Source organism: Hippichthys cyanospilos, chromosome 9, assembly GCF_059441005.1.
Source record: "Hippichthys cyanospilos isolate Australia breed blue-spotted pipefish chromosome 9, RoL_Hcya_1.0, whole genome shotgun sequence".
Classification (NCBI taxonomy): Eukaryota; Metazoa; Chordata; class Actinopteri; order Syngnathiformes; family Syngnathidae; genus Hippichthys; species Hippichthys cyanospilos.
In genome coordinates, this window is record NC_142377.1 from 22370481 (window position 1) to 22390473 (window position 19993).

General features: G+C 39.8%; 2 protein-coding genes and 2 long non-coding RNA genes across 8 annotated transcripts in view; 1 reads left to right on the forward strand and 3 right to left on the reverse strand.

Annotated features, from left to right (window-relative positions):
- pank4 (pantothenate kinase 4 (inactive)) overlaps positions 1 to 16132 on the reverse strand; it is a 31992-nt gene extending 15860 nt beyond the window's left edge. For 4 of the 5 annotated variants that reach the window (XR_015866682.1, XR_015866681.1, XM_088424256.1 and 1 more), the window contains exons 1-4: positions 16073 to 16132; positions 14200 to 14588; positions 11927 to 12012; positions 3224 to 3478 (exon numbers count right to left, since the gene is read on the reverse strand). Coding sequence is in view for 3 of the 5 variants with exons in the window: in XM_088424256.1 (XP_088280382.1) it covers positions 3224 to 3478; positions 11927 to 12012; positions 14200 to 14219 (361 nt within the window). In the remaining 2 variants the exon portion in view is untranslated. Of the gene's footprint in view, positions 1 to 3223; positions 3479 to 10286; positions 10438 to 11926; positions 12013 to 14199; positions 14589 to 16072 lie in introns of those variants that run through there. The other variant, XM_088424258.1, reaches the window with a different exon arrangement.
- LOC148419511 (uncharacterized) lies at positions 648 to 2541 on the reverse strand. Its single transcript, XR_015866683.1, has 2 exons — positions 1927 to 2541; positions 648 to 1158 (listed from the first exon to the last, which is right to left on the reverse strand). It is a non-coding gene; the product is annotated as an uncharacterized LOC148419511 (long non-coding RNA).
- Positions 4633 to 6162, reverse strand: LOC148419512 (transcription factor HES-5-like). Its single transcript, XM_088424261.1, has 2 exons — positions 6100 to 6162; positions 4633 to 6016 (listed from the first exon to the last, which is right to left on the reverse strand). The coding sequence occupies exons 1-2, from the start codon at positions 6142 to 6144 to the stop codon at positions 5690 to 5692; spliced, it is 372 nt and encodes a 123-aa protein (XP_088280387.1). The 5' UTR covers positions 6145 to 6162; the 3' UTR covers positions 4633 to 5689.
- LOC148419513 (uncharacterized) lies at positions 10179 to 11825 on the forward strand. The gene is made up of 2 exons (XR_015866684.1): positions 10179 to 10244; positions 10328 to 11825. It is a non-coding gene; the product is annotated as an uncharacterized LOC148419513 (long non-coding RNA).
- Positions 16133 to 19993: the final 3861 nt, after the last annotated feature.

The following is a 19993-nucleotide window of genomic DNA, read 5'->3' on the forward strand; positions in this document are numbered from 1 at the left end:
CTTGACATGATCAATCCATCATTCTTTTCGATTTAAGAGGAAATTAATTGGAACATGGAGCAACTTATTGTGAAATTGTGGTATAGTGACTCCTTTGCAAAACATACTAAACTCTATCTTCTAAAGCGGCACAGTAAAATGTGCCAACAGTTACTGCTACAAAAGTAGTTTCAAACTTTGTCCTCTTTGTTTGTCATTATTTTCCAATTCAAAAATATTTTGCGCTACTTAGGCAGTACTTGGCTGAAAAAAATTATTGTATTCATGGTAGTTCACGGGGCAAAATAAGCAATTTATTTTCACACCTTATAATGCCATGACAGGAACTATTCAATTCTCTTTTCAAATTAAGAGTAAATAAATTGGAACATGCTGCCAAGCTATACTACCATAATTGCAGTAACAAAGTTTGAAATATTTGGCCTTTATTAGTGTGTACTTGGTTGAAAAAAAATAAATCAGCGAAAAAGGCTCAAAGCCACTACCCCCAAAACACGTTAGCTTGACTAAAGGCTTGTTGTCGCTATGATACAAATGAGGCCCAAATTCATAGTGCATCTTTCATTCTTTATTCTTTCATTCAAAAAAATCTGGAATCACACAAAATTGAAAGCATACAACATATGCAAAAAAAAACATCCAAGCCCCTTTTCAACAAATAAAAAGGTATAAAATGCAGGTAAGCCCTTGAAACAAGGCAGGACATCAATGGAAAACGTGCTAGCAAGCACATTGTGCTCTCGAGGCAATCAGAAAACGATTGCAGAATATTAAAAAAAAAGAAGAAAATAATTAGTGGTTGCAAAGAAACACAACCATAAGACACGTCGTGTGAAGAAACAAATCATAGCAGCAAAGTCATCGGAGGGCCACAAGCGATGGCCGCGCCACGTCCAAAGCGTCTTTGGCCCGAGGCTAGCCTAGCAGCAAAGCGGCGCCACGTCCTCGTCGGCGTCGGGGAAAAGCCGCAGCAGTTCCCGGGCGGCTTTGGAGTAACCCCGGTGGGAGAGCGGCGTCCGACGAAGCGTCAGGACGCACTTGGCCTTCTCCAGGAGCTCGGCCAGAGGCAGGCCGCGCTGCAGTACCAGCTCCTCCAGCAGGAGGCGCACTTTCTCCGCGCCGCCGCTGCATTTTCTCTCCAGCGTGTGCAGCTTGCACCTGAACGGGACGACAAGAAGACGTGTTCATTCTTGGAAATCGGTCGCATTTTGTGTATGAGCGCGAGTCAAGGAGAAAAAAATGGCACAAGGGGGTATTAGGGATAGTGACATCATAATTGGGGTGGGGGGGACTAACATCCCATTCATGTACAAAAATTGTAAAAATGCGATAATTGTAAAAGTAACTACATTATTGGAATCCAGGCCGAGCCAATCATGGAAGTCATTGAAAGGCTCGCAAATGTCATATGCTGGCCGTTAGTGCCACCCGGTGGTTTTGGGGTGCCAAGACTATTTCTATTGCACCCCGTTTGCGAGTTGTCGTTGAAAGGATTAATGCAAAAAAAAAAAAAAAACATGATAAAATATCAAGTTTTTACTACGTCCAAAATTTATAATATTTCCAATTTTGAGTGGCAGTAAATGAGCCTGACATGGGCTAAATTTGACACCTAGAGTGTACCTCTCCACCTCCAGTTTGCAAGTATTTAGATAGGACAGCAGCATGCCAAATTGAAAGTGTTTTTTTTGTATGCTTTTCCTTTGATATCACAAAAAAAAAAGCCCAAGTTGAGTCAAAACTTAGGGGTTAAGGATGGCTTTCAGTCAGATACTGTCTTATCTGTTCCTAAAAAGGGACCCCCAAATATTAGACGCAGATGAATGGCTCTTACCAAAAGTAATATTCTAAAAAATGTCTTCATAAATAAATAAATAAGCCACAAAAAATGTAACTGATATTGGTGTAGTTCATATAAAGTCTCACCTAAAGAGCTGCTCCTTGACGCTGTCCTGAAGTTCCAAATCGGCGTAGAGAGACATGATGCGTGAGCTTATGGGATCCCAATGAGCGCGATGAGACGTGCCGCTTCGGCGTGCCTCATTTATGCTCCCCGCCGGCCAATCGGAGGCCGGCCAATCGGAGGCCGGCGTGCGGCGGGGCGGGGGGCGACAATGGCGTGTCGGTCGGAGCAGGTGGGCCGCTCGGCGGTTCACGCGAGGTCAGTGGGAAAACGTTCCTCCTCGGGCGGACACGACCCAAAGGACCCGCACCCCCTCCGCGAGACTCCCGGCGGACAGATGAGGCCCCGGCGTGAGACGCAAACGTGGCGCGCGCTCTCACATCCAAATATTCATTGGATGCGCTACGTTTTTTTTAGAGCAGTCAAAAAGACTCGATTCATTGTAATTAACCCAAATAATCAATAAATATTATGATAGGCGTGATCTCAAAATGATCCAAATCCTCCAATTTCAGCTTTCTGATTTCTGGAGTTCTTTGTGAAAGTTGATTATCGTTTAATCGAAATGAAAACATTCGATTGACGATTAGCGATGACTGAAACAATCCTTCTCGTGTCATATTGCTTATTTGTTTTGTTGACGACAAAACCAGACAAAATAAACAACAATAAATGCTACATAAAGTAAATGAGGAAAAATATGCAATACAGTTTAATGCAAGACATTTTACTCCGATTATTCGATTAATCGAAGGAATAAATGACAGAATCATTTATATACACTTATTTCGCTGGAATTGTAATAGGGTCATGAGTGATTATTCAAAAGTTTTAGAAACCATTTTTTTCCATGTGTGACCCTGCTAACTAACATATCTTGTGATTACTCAAAAACGGCAATAAAATTCCTGGGTTTTTCTTATCATAAAAAAAATTGCAAACATTTAATAAAATTTAAAAAGCACTCACCAAAATGCATTCACCAATATGTATATAAATGCCATTTTAATGTATATAATAAGTTTTGTAAACATTGTTTTTGTGAACAGTAAAAAAGCACTTTTGAGATATAAATATACTGTATATATAATATTTGATATATTATTATATACATATTTGTATATATGTATGTATATATATATATATATATATATATATATATATATATATATATATATATATATATATATATATATATATATATATATATAAAAAAAAATCAGGTGACTTGAAGTTAGATGTTGATAAATATAGTCTTTCCTACGTTTCCCGATTGTGTTCTTGTGCTGAGAGTTGCCATGGCGACAGAGAGACACCAACCTGTGTGCATGCGTCTTGAGGGCGTGGCGCGTTTCCCACGAGCGGACGGCGTCGCGCGCCGGCGGGCAGATGGCGGCCGAGTCGAGCGGCCTGGGAACGGGGCCGAGGCTTTTGTGGGAGCAGACACACTTCTTTTGTGCCGCTCGCCTTTCACCACTGTGGGAAGACGTGTGTCACCCAGGCTCCCAGCTCGCCGCGTGAAAGGGGCGCTCGGCCATGTCCGCTCGTGTGCGGGGCGGAGGGAAAGATCAAGCCCTGCGCAGATGGAGAAGAAATCACAACCAAGATAAGAACCCTTGAAGATAGACTACCGTATTTTCCACACCTAAAAGCTTTCAATTTTCTCAAAAGCTGACAGTGCGCCTTATACAGCGCATATTCCATTTCGTCCAATAAATCCAGAAACTGTTTTGAAATCAACAAAACAATATACCTGAAGGTTTTGGGTTGCCATTCGATTAAAAAAGAAAAAAAAAACTGTGAATTTAGTGCAGTCCATTTAATGAATGCATAATGCAACTCCAGCCACTACTGTAGCTTCTATTCTATGCGCCTTATAATGCAGTATATCTGGTAAACGAAAACACTTTTAAAATAAGCCATTCATTGATGTTGCACCTTATAATTTGGTGCGAAATGGGGTATTTATAGTCAAAATATTCCATGAGATTGTGCACAAGTGTAAAAAGGGGAATAGGGGAATGGCACTGTTTTGGGTGGGTGTGTCATGTTTTTCTGGTTGCTAACATAAATGGCACGGACTACAAATCCCACGAGACAAGATGTCTCACAAAGAAATAGAGCCTGCGAAAAGTTTTAATTTCGGCCCGCGAGATGATTTTGTGATGCGAAGTGTAAAAATGAGCTGAATCTTTTTTTTCAATAAATGAACAACTTGAAATGTTTTACGATTAATGGCAATTCTAATGTTTTATGATGAATACTTATGTGGTTCTTGTACTATTTTGAACAGTACTAAAAAAAAAGAGTAAAAAGGGTATCCGGATATATTTTATGTATGTTTGGTGAAAAATAATCACAAACCCAGAAGACCAAATCAAAACTTTCCACTTAATAAAGACCCAATCAATTTTTTTTTTTTACTTAAATCTAAACTGTGAGATTTTAGACAGCTCTTTTCCCATTTTTCTTTTAATGGCATAAGACATTAGAGCCACAGAAGACACATTTGACTCAGGCCGGTATGTTCAAAAGTGATCAGTAGCAACAGGAAGCATTTTAGGATGTCGGCATCAAAGCGTGCAGCTTTGATTTACTTTTTTCGGAAAAGTAATCCCACTGCTCTCAGGGACACCCAAGCGTTGCTAGCTAGCGGCTAATTCGTACTAAACGCTGGCAACACACACCGATGACAATCACTGCATAAATATTGAAAAATACACACGAGGTCATGTTTTTTTCATTTTATTTGTATTCTCATTCTCAGTAGTCTCAGTTTATTGCTGAGAATCGACCCAGCAAAGTGATGATGCATCACGCAATCAGTTGGAAACGTCTTGACAGAAGACAAAAAATAGAAATAGCACAGATCTAAAAAAAAAAACAAAAACAAACAAAAAAAAATGAAGCTTTCTCAAGTGTGACACGCGTCTCATAGAATTGTGTTCATTGAATGAACAAATGAGATCAATATGATCCATAACATTGCAATAAAACACAATGTCCTCAGGTTTACATACAATAACGTATGAAAAGGTTTAAAAACGATCAAAAATACAATTGCTCAAGCAATCAGAATCTTTCATGCAATATACATGATAAAATGTCATTTTAAGATATTATTGCTATTGTTTCCAAGGGAACTGATCAAAAATTGGAGATCAATGTGATCCATAATACGATAAAGTTAAGGCATCATCATATTAAATATATGAAAACTTTTAACACTGAGTGCTGCTTTTTTCCATTGGAAAAGTCAACCCAGAAAAAATGCAAGTGAAAATCAACATGATCAGTAACATTGCTGTTGTCACTGCCATTAAAATTGTCAGAAAATAACCAAACATTTCAATAACATGAAAAAGAAATTATATCAGATGTGAATCATGCAATATGCATGAGTCTTTTATGACAACTTTGATCTCTTTTTTTTTATATATATATAACAACGTTGTTATAAAAGTTTTCCCAATTGGGAAAAAACAGTGATCAATTTGATCAAACCAAAAATAAGCAGGCTTATCATATAAAAATATATGTAAAAGATGATGCCAACCAATCAGACTCTTCAACAATTACATCATTGCTGTTGTTTCCATAGGACATCAATCAGCAAAACATATTGATCAATATGATCAATAACAAATGAAGGTCATGTGACACCATTTCCAAACTAAAAATATCAGTCAATTGCAGAAGCAAGGAGAAATGGATCCATGCAACGAGCATGATCAAAGTTCTTCCGTCGATATTTCCCATAGGAAATAAAACAAGTTGAGGACGTGTCTACCAGGGCCTCCAGGGGGCGCCGTGGGCCGAGCGTTCCTCCTTGCCGATGATGTTGCGGCATGGAGACCTCACAGGAGACAAGTCCGCCTCTCTGATCTTCTCCGAGTCCTCACAGGAGGACAGGAGCTGCATGGAACACGTCCCGTCTGCAGGGACGGACCGGAGTCTCCTGAGGACGCAAACGGTCATCTCCAGGACGTCGGCCTTCTCCATCTTGGAGTCTTTGTGCTGCCGGAGGAACTCGGCAGCCAGGAGAGACTTGAGCCGCTCGATGCTGCTGTTGATGCGCTCTCGCCGCAACTTCTCAACCAGAGGCTTTCGGATCTGCGTAGGCAACAAAGCCAGATGAGGACGCTTGCCGAGCAGTGAGTAGATGACGACGACGATAATGAAGATGTTGAACGTACCTTGTGAGTGAGAGTCAGGTCTTGCAGAGGGATTGCAGGAGCCATGGCTGGGTTTGTGCAATGTGCTCTTCCCCGGCTTCAAGCCTCCTTTTTGTAGGCCCGCATCTCCATATTAATGCGGGACCAGACACTTTCTCACACTGGCAGCCAATCAGAACCCAGCATGGGGGGGGGGACAATAGCCACATCTCAGGGGAGCAGCTGGACCACGACGAAAGCTTTGTGCGGGTCTAGTGGGAAAGTGGTGACCCTGTCCAGTGCACATCTGCTGCAAGCAAAGATTTTGATATGGCACACGCCATTATGATGGGGGGGGGGGCTTCCATTGATGACATCACACGGCGAGAGTGGCATTTTTCATTTCAGTGCTTCTCCAATATGAAAAACTCATTCAATCCCAAAGGCAGATTTATTTTTTTATTGGCCAGCCATTCAATTTAAGGTACCTATTTATTTTATTTTATTTTCTTATTTGGCTTAAGCAGGGTCTAAAATGGTTGGTACTACATGAATTAGGTACTAAAGCAATACATTAAATCGGGTTACTAATTGCTAAGGTTATGAATTGTAATAAAAAATAATTTAAAATAATCAATTACTCTAAGTAATTAAGCACTAAAAAAATCAATTCTTTTTGCTAATTACTAATATTAATTAATATATTATATAAATATCTCACATTATATAAAAATCTTATGCACCCCCTGAAAGTGACTTCAGGTAACCCCTATTTTGTGAAGCGCTGATATGGAAGACATTTGGACACAAGTCTGCGCTGCTAATAGATGCACGTGTAAGTCAAAGGGACATCAGCCCGTGAGTTAATCTGCGCCTCCAGGCTTGCACATATAAAGCTTTTGTCCCAGGGGGGGCTTCCTCAGGGAGCGCCCCCCTCCTCCGGTTCCCACACTTGCAAGTGTGTCTCATTAGACGGGCGCCACTAAACAAGCGAGCGGGGACGCCGTGATGGACAAACGTGTATTTACAGATAAACTTGGTAGTGTTTAGGGCGTCTGGGAGGAATTCAAGGTGACTTTCCGCGGACAAACGACAGTAGAGGACATGTCGCGGTCGGATGGTGACTGCTGTGTGAGGAAAAGCTCCGGGACACTTTCCCACACACGCGTCTTAAGACGCACAAAGACTTGAATGGGCCGTCGGGCAGATTGGGTTACGCACACACGGGCGCGCGCACAGGGGGTGACATCTGGAGGGAAAGGCCGCCATTGGTCGACGACGGCAGCTGTTTCCTGAAGTGTGCCAAATCCCTTTGGAATTTGGGGATTATTGGCCGACTGGTGGCGCCCCCCGTGCTCATCTCACTCCACTTTCACACACTTGTCAAATATAATGACACCATGAGACAAAACTTGCAAAAATAGGGTTTCGCTGCAAGACAATGATCAACATCTTTTCCTGTGTTCTAGCATGTTACAAAACAAACAGGCAAATGTCCATTTAAAACAATGGTTTGTGTTAGAATACAGGCTGTCTTTTATTCCAAAATCAACATTTAACCCATTCACCAGCAGGCCAGCAAGAATGTTTTTGACAACAATGAGTTACCGTATGTTTCCCACGATAAGGTACACCAGATTATAAGCGAACCGTCAACACATGGCCAATTTTAAAAGTGTTTTATGTAAAGGGCGCGCCGCTTTTTAAAGCACATAGAATAGAAGCTACAGTAGTGGCTGGGCTTGCATTGTGCATCCACTGGATGAATCTGCGCTAAATGGCAACAAATCAATCAGATAAGTCAGTCAAACATTTCAATCAGAAATGAAGAATAAAGATAATTTGTGGAAAGTACTATGAAGTATGGGAAATAACACCTCTTGTGTACATTAAAAACTGTTAAGATCAATGCCAAGATGAATCAAGAGGAAAATATGCTTACTTATTCACTGCCAGCCAAGTAAAAATGAATATTAGACATCTACAGCCAATAACGGGAGTGAATGAGATAACTGAAAGAATTTATGACTAATTTTAAAAAATTAAACATACATGTGCAAAGACATCAAATTTCCCATTTGCACATTATTGCATTAAAAAGTGTTCAACTTGAATCGCGATAGCGTGATCACAGAGCCACAGGTCAAAGGTCAGCTTCGATTGTCCCTCCGCCGCTCTGAGAGAGGCACCGATCCGCTTTCCCACACCAGAACAATACAAGTGTGTGGAGTCAACTTTGACCCGCGGACGCACAAGCTCACTTGCTTCACCGGCAACAAGTGAACGAACGACACGTCCAGCTAATAGTTGGAGGCTCTCATTCAACACGTCACGCTGGAATGTTGGATTTCATTCATTCATCCGCACAAACAGTGAGACGCTTTATATACACACACACACACACACACACACACATATATATACACACACACACATACATATATATATATATATATATATATATATATATATATATATATACACACACACACACACACACACACACACACACACACACACACATAATATTTCAGTGACTTTTACTTGATCTATTTTATACGGCTAGCAGCATCATGGTAAACTAGCGTAAATGAAAGGTGCAGATTCAGAAAATGTCATCCAAAGGCGGCCACCAACCCCCCAAGGATCGTAATGGCGTGTGCCGGGTCAAAATTAGTGATGTGCTCGTTAGGGGTCACCACTTTCCCACAAGGAAATAGAGCCTTTGGGCGCGCGCACACCCAAACGCACACGAGCATATTTGTTGATGAAGGCAGGTGTTTCCTCAACCATGGTGTGTATTTTGTCTTGATTATTTGATGTGTTTTTTTTTTTTTTTTATCATTTTGTTGATTTCTAAATTTATTTAAATAAAAAAAAAAAAATTAAATCACTTGTCAATGAGTACTTTGTTTTCCGTTTTTTCTGACATTTTCGTGGTTTTCAAACGGAGTTTGATTAAATTTAAGAGGGCTAATTTAATGCTTTTTGAAGCCTTGAAAGAAAAGTATCGGGTATATTTTTATTTTCAAATTAACAGCAGATGAACTGGAACATGAAGTGACTTATTTCTAAAATATGTTGTAGTGAAACCTTTGGCAAAAAACTTGTATGGCCTTATTTTGTTAAATTTTATACAAGTAAAAAAAAAAAAAACACCAAGAGTTATCACGACAAAATTCTTGTTTTAGGTTTTTTTTTTTCAGCTGAAAATGCTTTGTGACGGTTTGGAGGTATTTGGTTGAAAAAATATTTAACAAGGGAGACATCATTGAAAATAGGTTGAGAAGCACTGTTGTAGTTCATACACAAAAAAATGTGATCATAACAGTGATCACTAAGCGCAGCAGGTCAAAGGTCAGCTTCAATTGCCCCCCCCATGCGCTCTGAGAGAGCCTCTGCTCGGCTTTCCCACACCAACAACAATGCAAGTGTGTCATTATGCGGCACATTAGCCAGCCCCCCTTCCACGCCGTCAGTTAAACGAGAGCGTTTGGCGTGTGGAGCCAACTCTGACCTGCGTTCCCACCGACGCGTTTCAACGGCAACACGTAAACCTTGAAATCTTGGACATAAATGTTGTGTAAATATGTATTACTACTTAGGAAGAGATTATAGTTTACTCAATATTATTTTACAGAACGCGTGTAAAAATGTCGCTTTTATTACAGTGGAACATAACAGACTTTTTAATCATTCTTATACTATCTATTGATTAACTTGATTATCGACTAGTTGCTGATTCATTGTTGTAGTTGTGACACTGATGCTAAAAATAGCACACAATTTCGTAAGGATTTGGACAAGGTTGAACATACAGGAATGCGACCCACTGTGCTTAACACCATCAATGAACAAACCCCGAGACCCCCCCCCCCAAGAATCCTCATGGCGTGTGCCAGGTCAAAGTCATTCATGGCGGCAGATGTGCACTCAACAAGGTCACCACTTTCCCACTAGACCCTCACAAAGCCTCCCCAGTGGTCCAGCTGCTCCCATGAGATGTGGCTATTGTCCCCCCCAAGCTGCGTTCTGATTGGCTGCCAGTGTGAGAAAGTGCCTAGGCGCACATTGATATGGAGATGCGGGCCTATAAAAAGGAGGCTTGAAGCCGGGGAAGAGCACATTGCACAAACCCAGCCATGGCTCCTGCAATCTCTCTGCAAGACCTGACTCTCACTCACAAGGTATGTTCAACATCTTCATCATCATCATCGTCGTCTACTCACTGCTCGGCAAGGGTCCTCATCTGGCTTTGTTGCCTCTGCAGATCCGAAAGCCTCTGAGAAGTTGCGGCGAGAGCGCATCAACAGCAGCATCGAGCAGCTCAAGTCTCTCCTGGCTGCCGAGTTCCCCCGCCAGCACAAAGACTCCAAGATGGAGAAGGCCGACGTCCTGGAGATGACCGTTAGCGTCCTCAGGAGACTCCGGTCCGTCCCTCCAGACGGGACGCGCTTCTGGCAGCTCGGGGTTTCCTGTGAGGACTCGGAGAGGACACGAAAGGAGGACTTGTCTCCTGTGAGCACTCCGGGCCACAACAGCATCAGCAAAGAGGAGCGCTCGACCCACGGCGCCCCCTGGAGGCCCTGGTAGACACATCCTCAACTTGTTTGATTTCCTTTGGGAAATATCGGAGGAAGAACTTTTATCACGCTTGTTGCATCTGCAATTGGCGCCTTTTCTTATTTTTTAAATGTGGAAAAGGTGAAAAAATTATGTTAATTTTTTTGTTATTGATCGAAATGATCATTTTGTTTTGACGGTTGTTGTCCAGAGGAAGCAAGAGCAATATTTTGTCATTTATGTTGAATGATCAAATTGGTTGTTTGACTGCTTTCTATATATATATTATATATCATATATTCTTATATGAGTTCGTTTTTGGTTATATTGATCATTTTTTCTTTGTATTTTTTTCTGCTGTTTGGCATCCTATGGAAATAACAGCGATGACACTATCTCGTCATGCACGTTGTGTGAATAATTTGATTGCTTTGGCAATCATTCATCATATATTTTAATATGATAATGTTAAATTCTCATGTTCGGGATCACGTTGATCTAAGTACTCTTCACGTTATTGATCATATTGATGATTTTGGATGGCAAACTGCTATTTTCTCAAAAAGATGACGACAATGTAATCTTTCATAAGAAAGACGTCATGAAATTGTCTTCATGCATGTTGCAGGAAGTTCATTTTATTTGATCATATTGATGTTTTTTATGGCAAATTGCTACTTTCTCAAAAAGATGACAACAATGTAATCTTTCATAAGAAAGGTGGAACGAAACTATCCTCATGCATGTTGCATGGAGTTCCTTTTATTTGATCAGTAATGATGCTTTGAATTGTTTTCAAGTTGAAATACATTTGTCATCTTGTTCAAGATCATTTTGTGTCTGAAATCCTTTTTGGGATGTTTTTGCTACTGTAAATGAAGTGCATTAGTAAACTCAGATCTGTTTTAGGATCTGATGTCAAATGTTAAGACGTTCGTTTTGTGGACATCTGATAAAGAAAAAGATCTATTTGAAGATCCATGCTTTTCTTTCCCGTCACTATGTGATGATGTCACGGTTTTTAAATAAGTGGATCTGTCCATTGCTTTCCCGCATTTATTTGATGTAAACACGCACGTTTGTGTGCGTGTGTGTGAAAGTGTCCTCCGCTCGCTGTCGAGTGCAAGTGTGTCTTGTGGACGTCTACAAGTGTCCGTTGTGATGCATCATCACGCTTGGTAAAATAAACATAGCAGTTCCCTCTACCGGCTTTGTGTCTCATCTCGTCTCTTCAACTAATAAAGGTGACGACACCTTGTAAAAGTCGCTCGTAAAGACTTCGGAGGAATGACAGGATGCGGCTTACTGTCTAATTTCAGGAGACAACCTTTCTTCTTTGCTGCGGTGGGAAAGCAGAGGAGAAGCTCTCTCGGGGTTGTCAACCTTTGACCCCTAAGGCAGATGTGTGTCAGTGAACATGCACAATGACACTTGACGAAATTTGTTTCAAAATTTGCTAATGTACTATATTGGCGACAATCTTTTTTTTTTTTTTAACTAATATTATGGGAAAACTGAAAGAACATGACAAAGAAAAAGTCACTGTTAGATCAATTATAAATAACTGGAGCTGCAATGAGGAATTCATGATCAAATTAAGAGATGGACCAATTATTGGCCGGATCAATTATCGGCGCAGATATTTGGCATTTTGATCAACATCAAATCACTACATTTAAATAAATCCACAAAATAAAACAGGCCCAAAAGCGTTGACTCTAATAGCCGTCTCAGCGTGATGAGCAAGCAGAGCGCCACCAGCAGGCCACTGTTCAATAAGCTCCAAAGGGATTTGGCACACTTTAGGAAACAGCTGTCGTTGTCGGCCAATGGCGGCCTTTCCCTCCAGATGTCACCCCCTGCGCGCGCGCCCGTGTGTGCGTAACCCAATCTGCCCGACGGCCCATTCATGTCTTTGTGCGTCTTAATGCGCGTGTGTGGGAAAGTGTCCCGGAGCTTGTCCTCACAGCTCGCACGCAGCAGTCACCATCCGACCGCGACATGTCCTCTCCTGTCGTTTGTCCGCGGCAAGTCACCTTGAATTCCTCCCAGACACCCCAAACACTAACAAACAAGTTTACCCGTAAATACACGTTTGTACATCACGGCGTCCCCGCTCGCTTGTTTAGTGGCGCCCGTCTAATGAGACACACTTGCAAGTGTGGGAACCGGAGGAGGGGGGCGCTCCCTGAGGAAGCCCCCTGGGACAAAAGCTTTATATTTGCAAGCCTGGAGGCGCAGATTAACTCACACGCTGATGTCCCTTTGACTCACGCGTGCATCTATTAGCAGCGCAGACTTGTGTCCAAATGACTTTCAAATCAGCGCTTTTCAAAATAAGGGTACGAGTACCCCTGGGGGCACGTGAAGGCACTCTAGGGGTTATGTGATATTTTAACAGGGTTTCTGCAGGTATCAGTAAATCGCGTAGTGTTTTTAATGCTGTGAAGGGAACAGTATAGTTTTCTTTTCAAATTAAGAGCAAATGAATTGGATGATGAAGCAACTTATTGCTAAATTGTGTTATAGTGATTATTTGCAAAACGCTGCAAGCTTTTATTTTGTTATCCTTCATACGAATGCATGTTGTCATTAGTGCCGCAATTTTCTGGAACCTGAGCCAGAAATAAAACAGTTGATGTAACGTGAGTAATCTTCTGGATTTGCGGAATATCAGTTTCATTTAGAATTAAGAGCATATTAATTGGAACATAAAGCAACTTAGTGCTGAATTGTTTCATAGCGATTCCTTTCCAAAAAGCTATAAACTTTTAGTTTGTTGAGCTTCATATAGATGCAATTGTTAGTGGCGCAATTTTTTGGCACCACTAAAACAGATGACATACGAGATCTATCTTCTGGCGTTGTAGAATAAAGCCCAGCAAAGAGACAGCAGTGAAAATGCAGTTACACAGACAATAGTTACATTTTTCATTTCCAATTAAGCATGATAATTGGAACAAAAAGGAACTTATTGTGGAAACAGGTAGATGCGCAATGTTATTAGTAACCCAATTTCCCAGGAGATGAGGAAGAAGATTTTTTTTATATATAATCATTAGTTGCAGCCCTTTGATTGCGGCCTTGGTCATTTGAGTCTACTCAAATGACAGACGACGTCGGTTACGTGAGATCGATCTGTGCCGTAAAAAACGTTTATGGACCGCCAATCTACTTTCTATTTGAAGGCCTCTTGGCCTATATTAAAATTTTCTAGCATGTTCTTCTTCAACGTTAGCTGAAGAATGTCACTTTGTCCTTCAGCGTGCAGCAGATGTGCTCTGGACAGGGTCACCACTTTCCCACTAGACCCGCACAAAGCTTTCGTCGTGGTCCAGCTGCTCCCCTGAGATGTGACTATTGTTCCCCCCCATGCTGGGTTCTGATTGGCTGCCAGTGTGAGAAAGTGCCAAGGCCCACATTGATATGGAGATGCGGGCCTATAAAAAGGAGGCCTGAAGCCAGGAGAGAGCACATTGCACAAACCCAGCCATGGCTCCTGCAATCTCTCTGCAAGACCTGACTCTCACTCACAAGGTACGTTCAACATCTTCATCATCATCATCGTCGTCTACTCACTGCTCGGCAAGGGTCCTCATCTGGCTTTGTTGCCTCTGCAGATCCGAAAGCCTCTGAGAAGTTGCGGCGAGAGCGCATCAACAGCAGCATCGAGCGGCTCAAGTCTCTCCTGGCTGCCGAGTTCCTCCGCCAGCACAAAGACTCCAAGATGGAGAAGGCCGACGTCCTGGAGATGACCGTTTGCGTCCTCAGGAGACTCTGGTCTGTCCCTGCAGATGGGATGTGTTCCATGCAGCTCCTGTCCTCCTGTGAGGACTCGGAGAAGATCAGAGAGGCGGACTTGTCTCCTGTGAGGTCTCCATGCCGCAACATCATCAGCAAGGAGGAACGCTCGGCCCACGGCGCCCCCTGGAGGCCCTGGTAGACACGTCCTCAACCTGTTTTATTTCCTATGGGAAATATCGGCAGAAGAACTTGATCATGCTTGTTGCATGGATCCATTTCTCCTTGCATTTGCAAAGGACTCCTTTTTCATACTGGTAAATGGTGACAAATTATGGTAATTTTGGATGTTATTGATCACATTGATCATTTTGTTTAGCTGATCATATTGGTCATTTTGTATAGCTTGCTGATGTCCTATGGACACAAAGGCAATAATTTGATCTAGACATGCATGTTGCATGAAGAGTCTGATTGCTTTGGCAATCATTATGAATCATTTCCAAACGTTTTCATACATTTTATGTGGTGATGTTACTTCTGATCATGTTGGTTTTGACTTTGTTTGGAGGACTCCAAAAGGAAAAAATATAGCAAAGTTATCTTTTATAACTATGTTTCATCATGCATGTTGCATGAATCTCAGCCAGTTACATCTGAATTTAATACTTGGCTAATTTTCATTTTTATTAATGAAACTTTCTCTTAAATCATTATGCTATTGATTATGGTGATTTTATTTTACTGATTAATATTCAATCGAAACAACGGCAATACTACTATTTTTTTCATATATTTTTATATGGAAAGTGAAAACAAATAATACTACTTCTTGTTTGACCAGAAGTGCTTATTTCATTATATTTCTTAGTAGAAATACTTTTTGTCATGCATAATGCAACCAATCAAATTTGCTTTCGTGGAAAAAGTGATCAAATCAGATGAACTTTTATTACTGATTGAGTGCAGTTTTGTTTCTGTTTGTACAGAAGTTTGATATTGGTGCACATATGCCATCACTCTTGTTCAGTGATAATATTTTAATCTTTATTGTCATGATGATATTTGTCTGTGTTCTTTCTGTGGACATTAATTTTTGATCTGTTTTAAGATCTATGAATAAGCTCATCTTAATGGTAAAATTGTTTCATCTGTTGCAAAGTCACTGTTTTATAGTGACAAATATGTAATTTATTACACAGATTTTTTTGGTCTTTACTGAGGACTTGTTCTTGCATTTGTTGTGACTCCATATGTTTTGTGAAAAAAAAAGTGACGCATCATCACTTGCAGCCAAAATTAATTTTGGCTTATTAGGCAATTAAAAAAAAAAACATCCTAAACTACGGTGTCGCTCTTGTCATTTTCATAAGCAATTACATAAACGTATAGAAATGATATTGAAATTTATGGTTTCCCAAAACTAAAACGTTGACGCCACTTAGTTAGCCATTCTTTACTTTTTTAAAAGCATATAATAACAGAAATTTAATTTAATTTAATCAATTTTGGAACCGCAACTGTTATGATAGTACGTGTTGCTTAACATAAAGCAAAGAAATTAAGCAAGCTGTTAGCTGTCCGGCAAATATACAGAAAAATATATATTATCAGTGGTAATTAATTGCCATCTCTTCCACTTAATACTGTTATTAATATATATTGTTATAGTCAGACTCTAGGGACCAATTTCAAAAATTAATCTACTCACCCATTCTTATATTTACATTATTGCTTCGCGCCATTGCCGGTCGCCATGTTTTTCTAGTCGTACTTCCGTTTTCTTCAGGCAAGGCTCCTGATTGGCTGTCGTTAACGTCACATAAGGGTACCTCCATAATTCGATTAATTACATTTACGAAAAATATGCTTTGAACACACTTCACAACACAAAATATTCGGTAACGATGATATTCAGTCAAACAACGCATTTTGAAAAAAACGTATGTGTATTTTTTATAGTTCCTAATTTGGCCACTAGAAGCTGCTGATGTGTAAAATATGTTTATCATGTACTGAATGTATTTTTTTTAAAGTGTTTATTTTCATAATAAAATGATTGGTCATTCTAAATTTTGATTTCATTTGCTCTAATAAATTTCATCATAGGTTTTTTTTTTTTTTTGCAAATAAAGTATCCAATAATGTTTTAAATGGTTAAATACCGTTTCAAGAGATAAATAGCTAAATTGTTTCACCACACGACTCTGGTGTAAATATTTGGTTATCTTACGTCAGCACTATAGAAAAAAAAAAACAATCAAAAAAAGATTTACACTCATACAAGTCATCCAAAGTCATTGTTCCGACTAATTCTGGCAAGAACGTTTTCCTAAACCCGCCTGAGGTCCAAGTGACTCCAGCCATGTGTTGTTGTTTTCACACGGGTGAACACAGAAAAGAACCAGAGGGTCACAGCTAATTGAAATGTCTTTTTTTTTTTTATTCATATTACTGCACAAATGTACATCATATTCCAAAAGGTTTGCTGTACAAATGCTGTAGGTCGGGAAGATGGATGTAGGGTGGGTGGCATAGATGGACAGATGGACGGATGGACTGATGGGGGAGATGAGTGTGCCGTTGCCCAGCAGCAAGACTCTCCGCTCCAGTGTGCTTTCGACTTCACATCACATGAGAACACGTGTGCTATTCTCAGCCCCCTCCGTCCTTGTGTTCGTTTTAAGAGAGCAGAAAAAAACACATCTATATTTCAGAGTGTTTTGCGTCACAGGCCGAGACCAGAAAGACAGGGAAGACGCTTGTTGCTAGGTGAAGATCCACCTCGGAATCTTGTCACGTAACTTTGAAAAGGCCGACCCATAAGGTGGTTTATACAGAAATACTAAATTAGTCATGCCTAGCTTGAGCATAAGATAACAAAAAGACTGATACGATGCTAATGTTGCTTAGCTTAGCTTGACAAATTATGCAGTTTTTTTTCCAGGTTTACTTCACTAATTTTCTTGCTTTTTTCTTCCATTTACATCAGAAAAAAACATTGATTTTATGATTTTTTTAACAAAAGAAACAAAAAAACAAATTAAACCAAAATAAAATAAAATTAAAAAAAATAATTTGAATTCTGTTTATGTGCATTTATTTTCATGAACATAACTTTATCGCAAGTTTACCTTGCTAATTTTCTTGATATTATCCCTCCTAGTTTGGACTAGACAAAAAAAAAAAGAATTTAAGCATGGAATCAACTTTATTGCTGCACAACCACCATTAGATGGCGTTGACGCCCCATTTTTGATATGAAGTCAGCACCATTTGTCAATCTACTCTTCATAATGTCAAAACACTCTAAAATGGCCGTCAATAAATGATGTAATTATTTTGGGGGTTTTTTTCTGTAGTTTGACGGTAAACAATATTCTTTTTTTTTTAAAATAAAACTGCTGCTTATTGTAAATCAAGTCGCTTGTATCTCAAGGCACCATCCAAGAATGCGTGGTACTTTTCAGGCTTCGATTGTATTTACTTATTTATTTTTCAAATGAGTGGTAGCCAGTGGCGCGCAAAAGGGGGGCCGTGAGGGCGACGGCTTTCACCTGAGGGTGCGGGTCGGCATCCACGGCAACGGCCTTGGAAGATGACTCATTCGTCAAAAGAAACATCAAAGTCAACCGGAACTAATATGTCAACGCTATCTTTGTACAGCCTCCGAAAACAACAGCGAGAGTTTAATAGAATCAAACAACGAAAGCTTCACATCTTGTTTCGCCGGCTGCAATATGTACACAACACATACGCACGTCCGTGTGACACAAAACAACAATCAGATTTAATCGGGAGACAAAAATATTCACATTTGTGTTCAGTTAAAAAAAAAAAAAAAAAATCATCAGTTTTCTGGATACAATGTGCAATAAAAATCACCAAAACAAATCTTTCGAGAAAAATATTGAAATATGTTCAAACACATCTATTTTTTTATGATAGCCGATAAAGAAAACATCAACACACACACGCACGCACACGCTGTGTTCTATCTACAGTCATCCACTGGCCTCGGTCCCTGTGAGAGCGCGATAGGGAACACCTCCGATAACTTTGTATATTAAAAAAAATGTGCAAAAATTCTTTGTTTTCTTAGGTCCCTCTGGATATGTAAATATCTACAAGGATCTCTGTGCACCTTTTTTTTTTCTGTCTGCTTTCAAAATTGCAGCACTGAGACTGAGGTATTATTGCACTTTGTCCCACACTCTTGAGCCCCTGACTGAAGAGATTTATGAATCCTTTCAGTCTGTGCATCGTTGGTCAGTAAACATGTGTAAACAAGCAGACGCCTTGGGCAGCCAGGGGCTCAAAAAAAAAAAAAAAAGAAGTTTTCAACTTGTGTCAATGTTTCTTTTGCGTGTGTCTTTGTCAACCGGCCATGAAAATGTCCACAGGTGTCGTCAGTTGTCATAAAAACCAAAATCAGGATATTCTGGGACATCAAGATGTCTTAAGACAAATATTTGAGGACACCACAGGCATGACAGAGCAGCAAATGGACATTTTTGTGTCTTGAAGACAGCATTGTAGGTATTTAATCCAATATTAATATGAAATCAATTAAACATTCTAAATATTTATTAATTGCTTAAAATATTGGGGGAAAAAATCATATGTTTCCATCGAATTACATATTCAAAATGTAATAATACTCAAAGTGCTAAAATAAAGTCTATTTTTCTATGGATGTTTTTTTATATGTGATATACATGTAATGATTTTCCACCCCTTAAAACTTAATTTTTCCCAATGAATTAATTTTTCAATATATTGATTTGAAATCATCACAAATGTTCGGATTTTACAGTAAGTTATTAATAGAGGATTATCATGGCATAACTATCAAGTCAATATTAAAATGGAATGACTATTTTCTCAAATGATTAAACATTCAAAATATTGAATTGATCATTGACAATATTTGACTTGACATTCCGATTAAAAACGTTTCAAGTTTTATCATACAATATCAGTCAATTATTATCATCATAACACTCCTGCCATCAAGATGTTTTCAGACAAAGGAAATTTGTCTCAAGACATCCTCAAGACAACATTTTATTTGTGCTGTTCTATAATGTCTTAAGAAAGCAGTGGTGTCTTCAAATGTCTATCTTGTCTTTGGTGTACCTAAAATGTCTTGATTTTAATCATGAAGACATCTTGAGACGTGGGTACTTTTTGGCGATATTTTTACTCCAGGTTATCATACCATCAGATTTTGATATCGTCCCATGCCTAGCTGCAAGATTAGCGACATTCACCAATAATCTTCGTCAGAGAGTAACAATTGCTTTCAAAACAATAAGAAGAACGCTAGTACGGTTTCCTACTAGCTGCAAAAGTGTCCAGGTTGTCTTTGTCCCTTTCATTTGGTCGCATCGTGCAGTTTATACAAAAAAAGGTGACAAAGGACGTGGAAAACGGTGTAAAAGAGGCTTCGTTATGCTTGTGTGCTAGTAAGGTTCGGAACACTGACTGCGGTAGGGTGTGTTTTCTTGGTGTATTTTCTGTATAAAAAGTGACATCGGAAGTGGGAAACCACAACATTTTTGGAGCAGCAGAGCAAATTGGACTGCAAGGACAATCGCGGGAAAAATTGGAAATTTAAAAAAGGTGACAA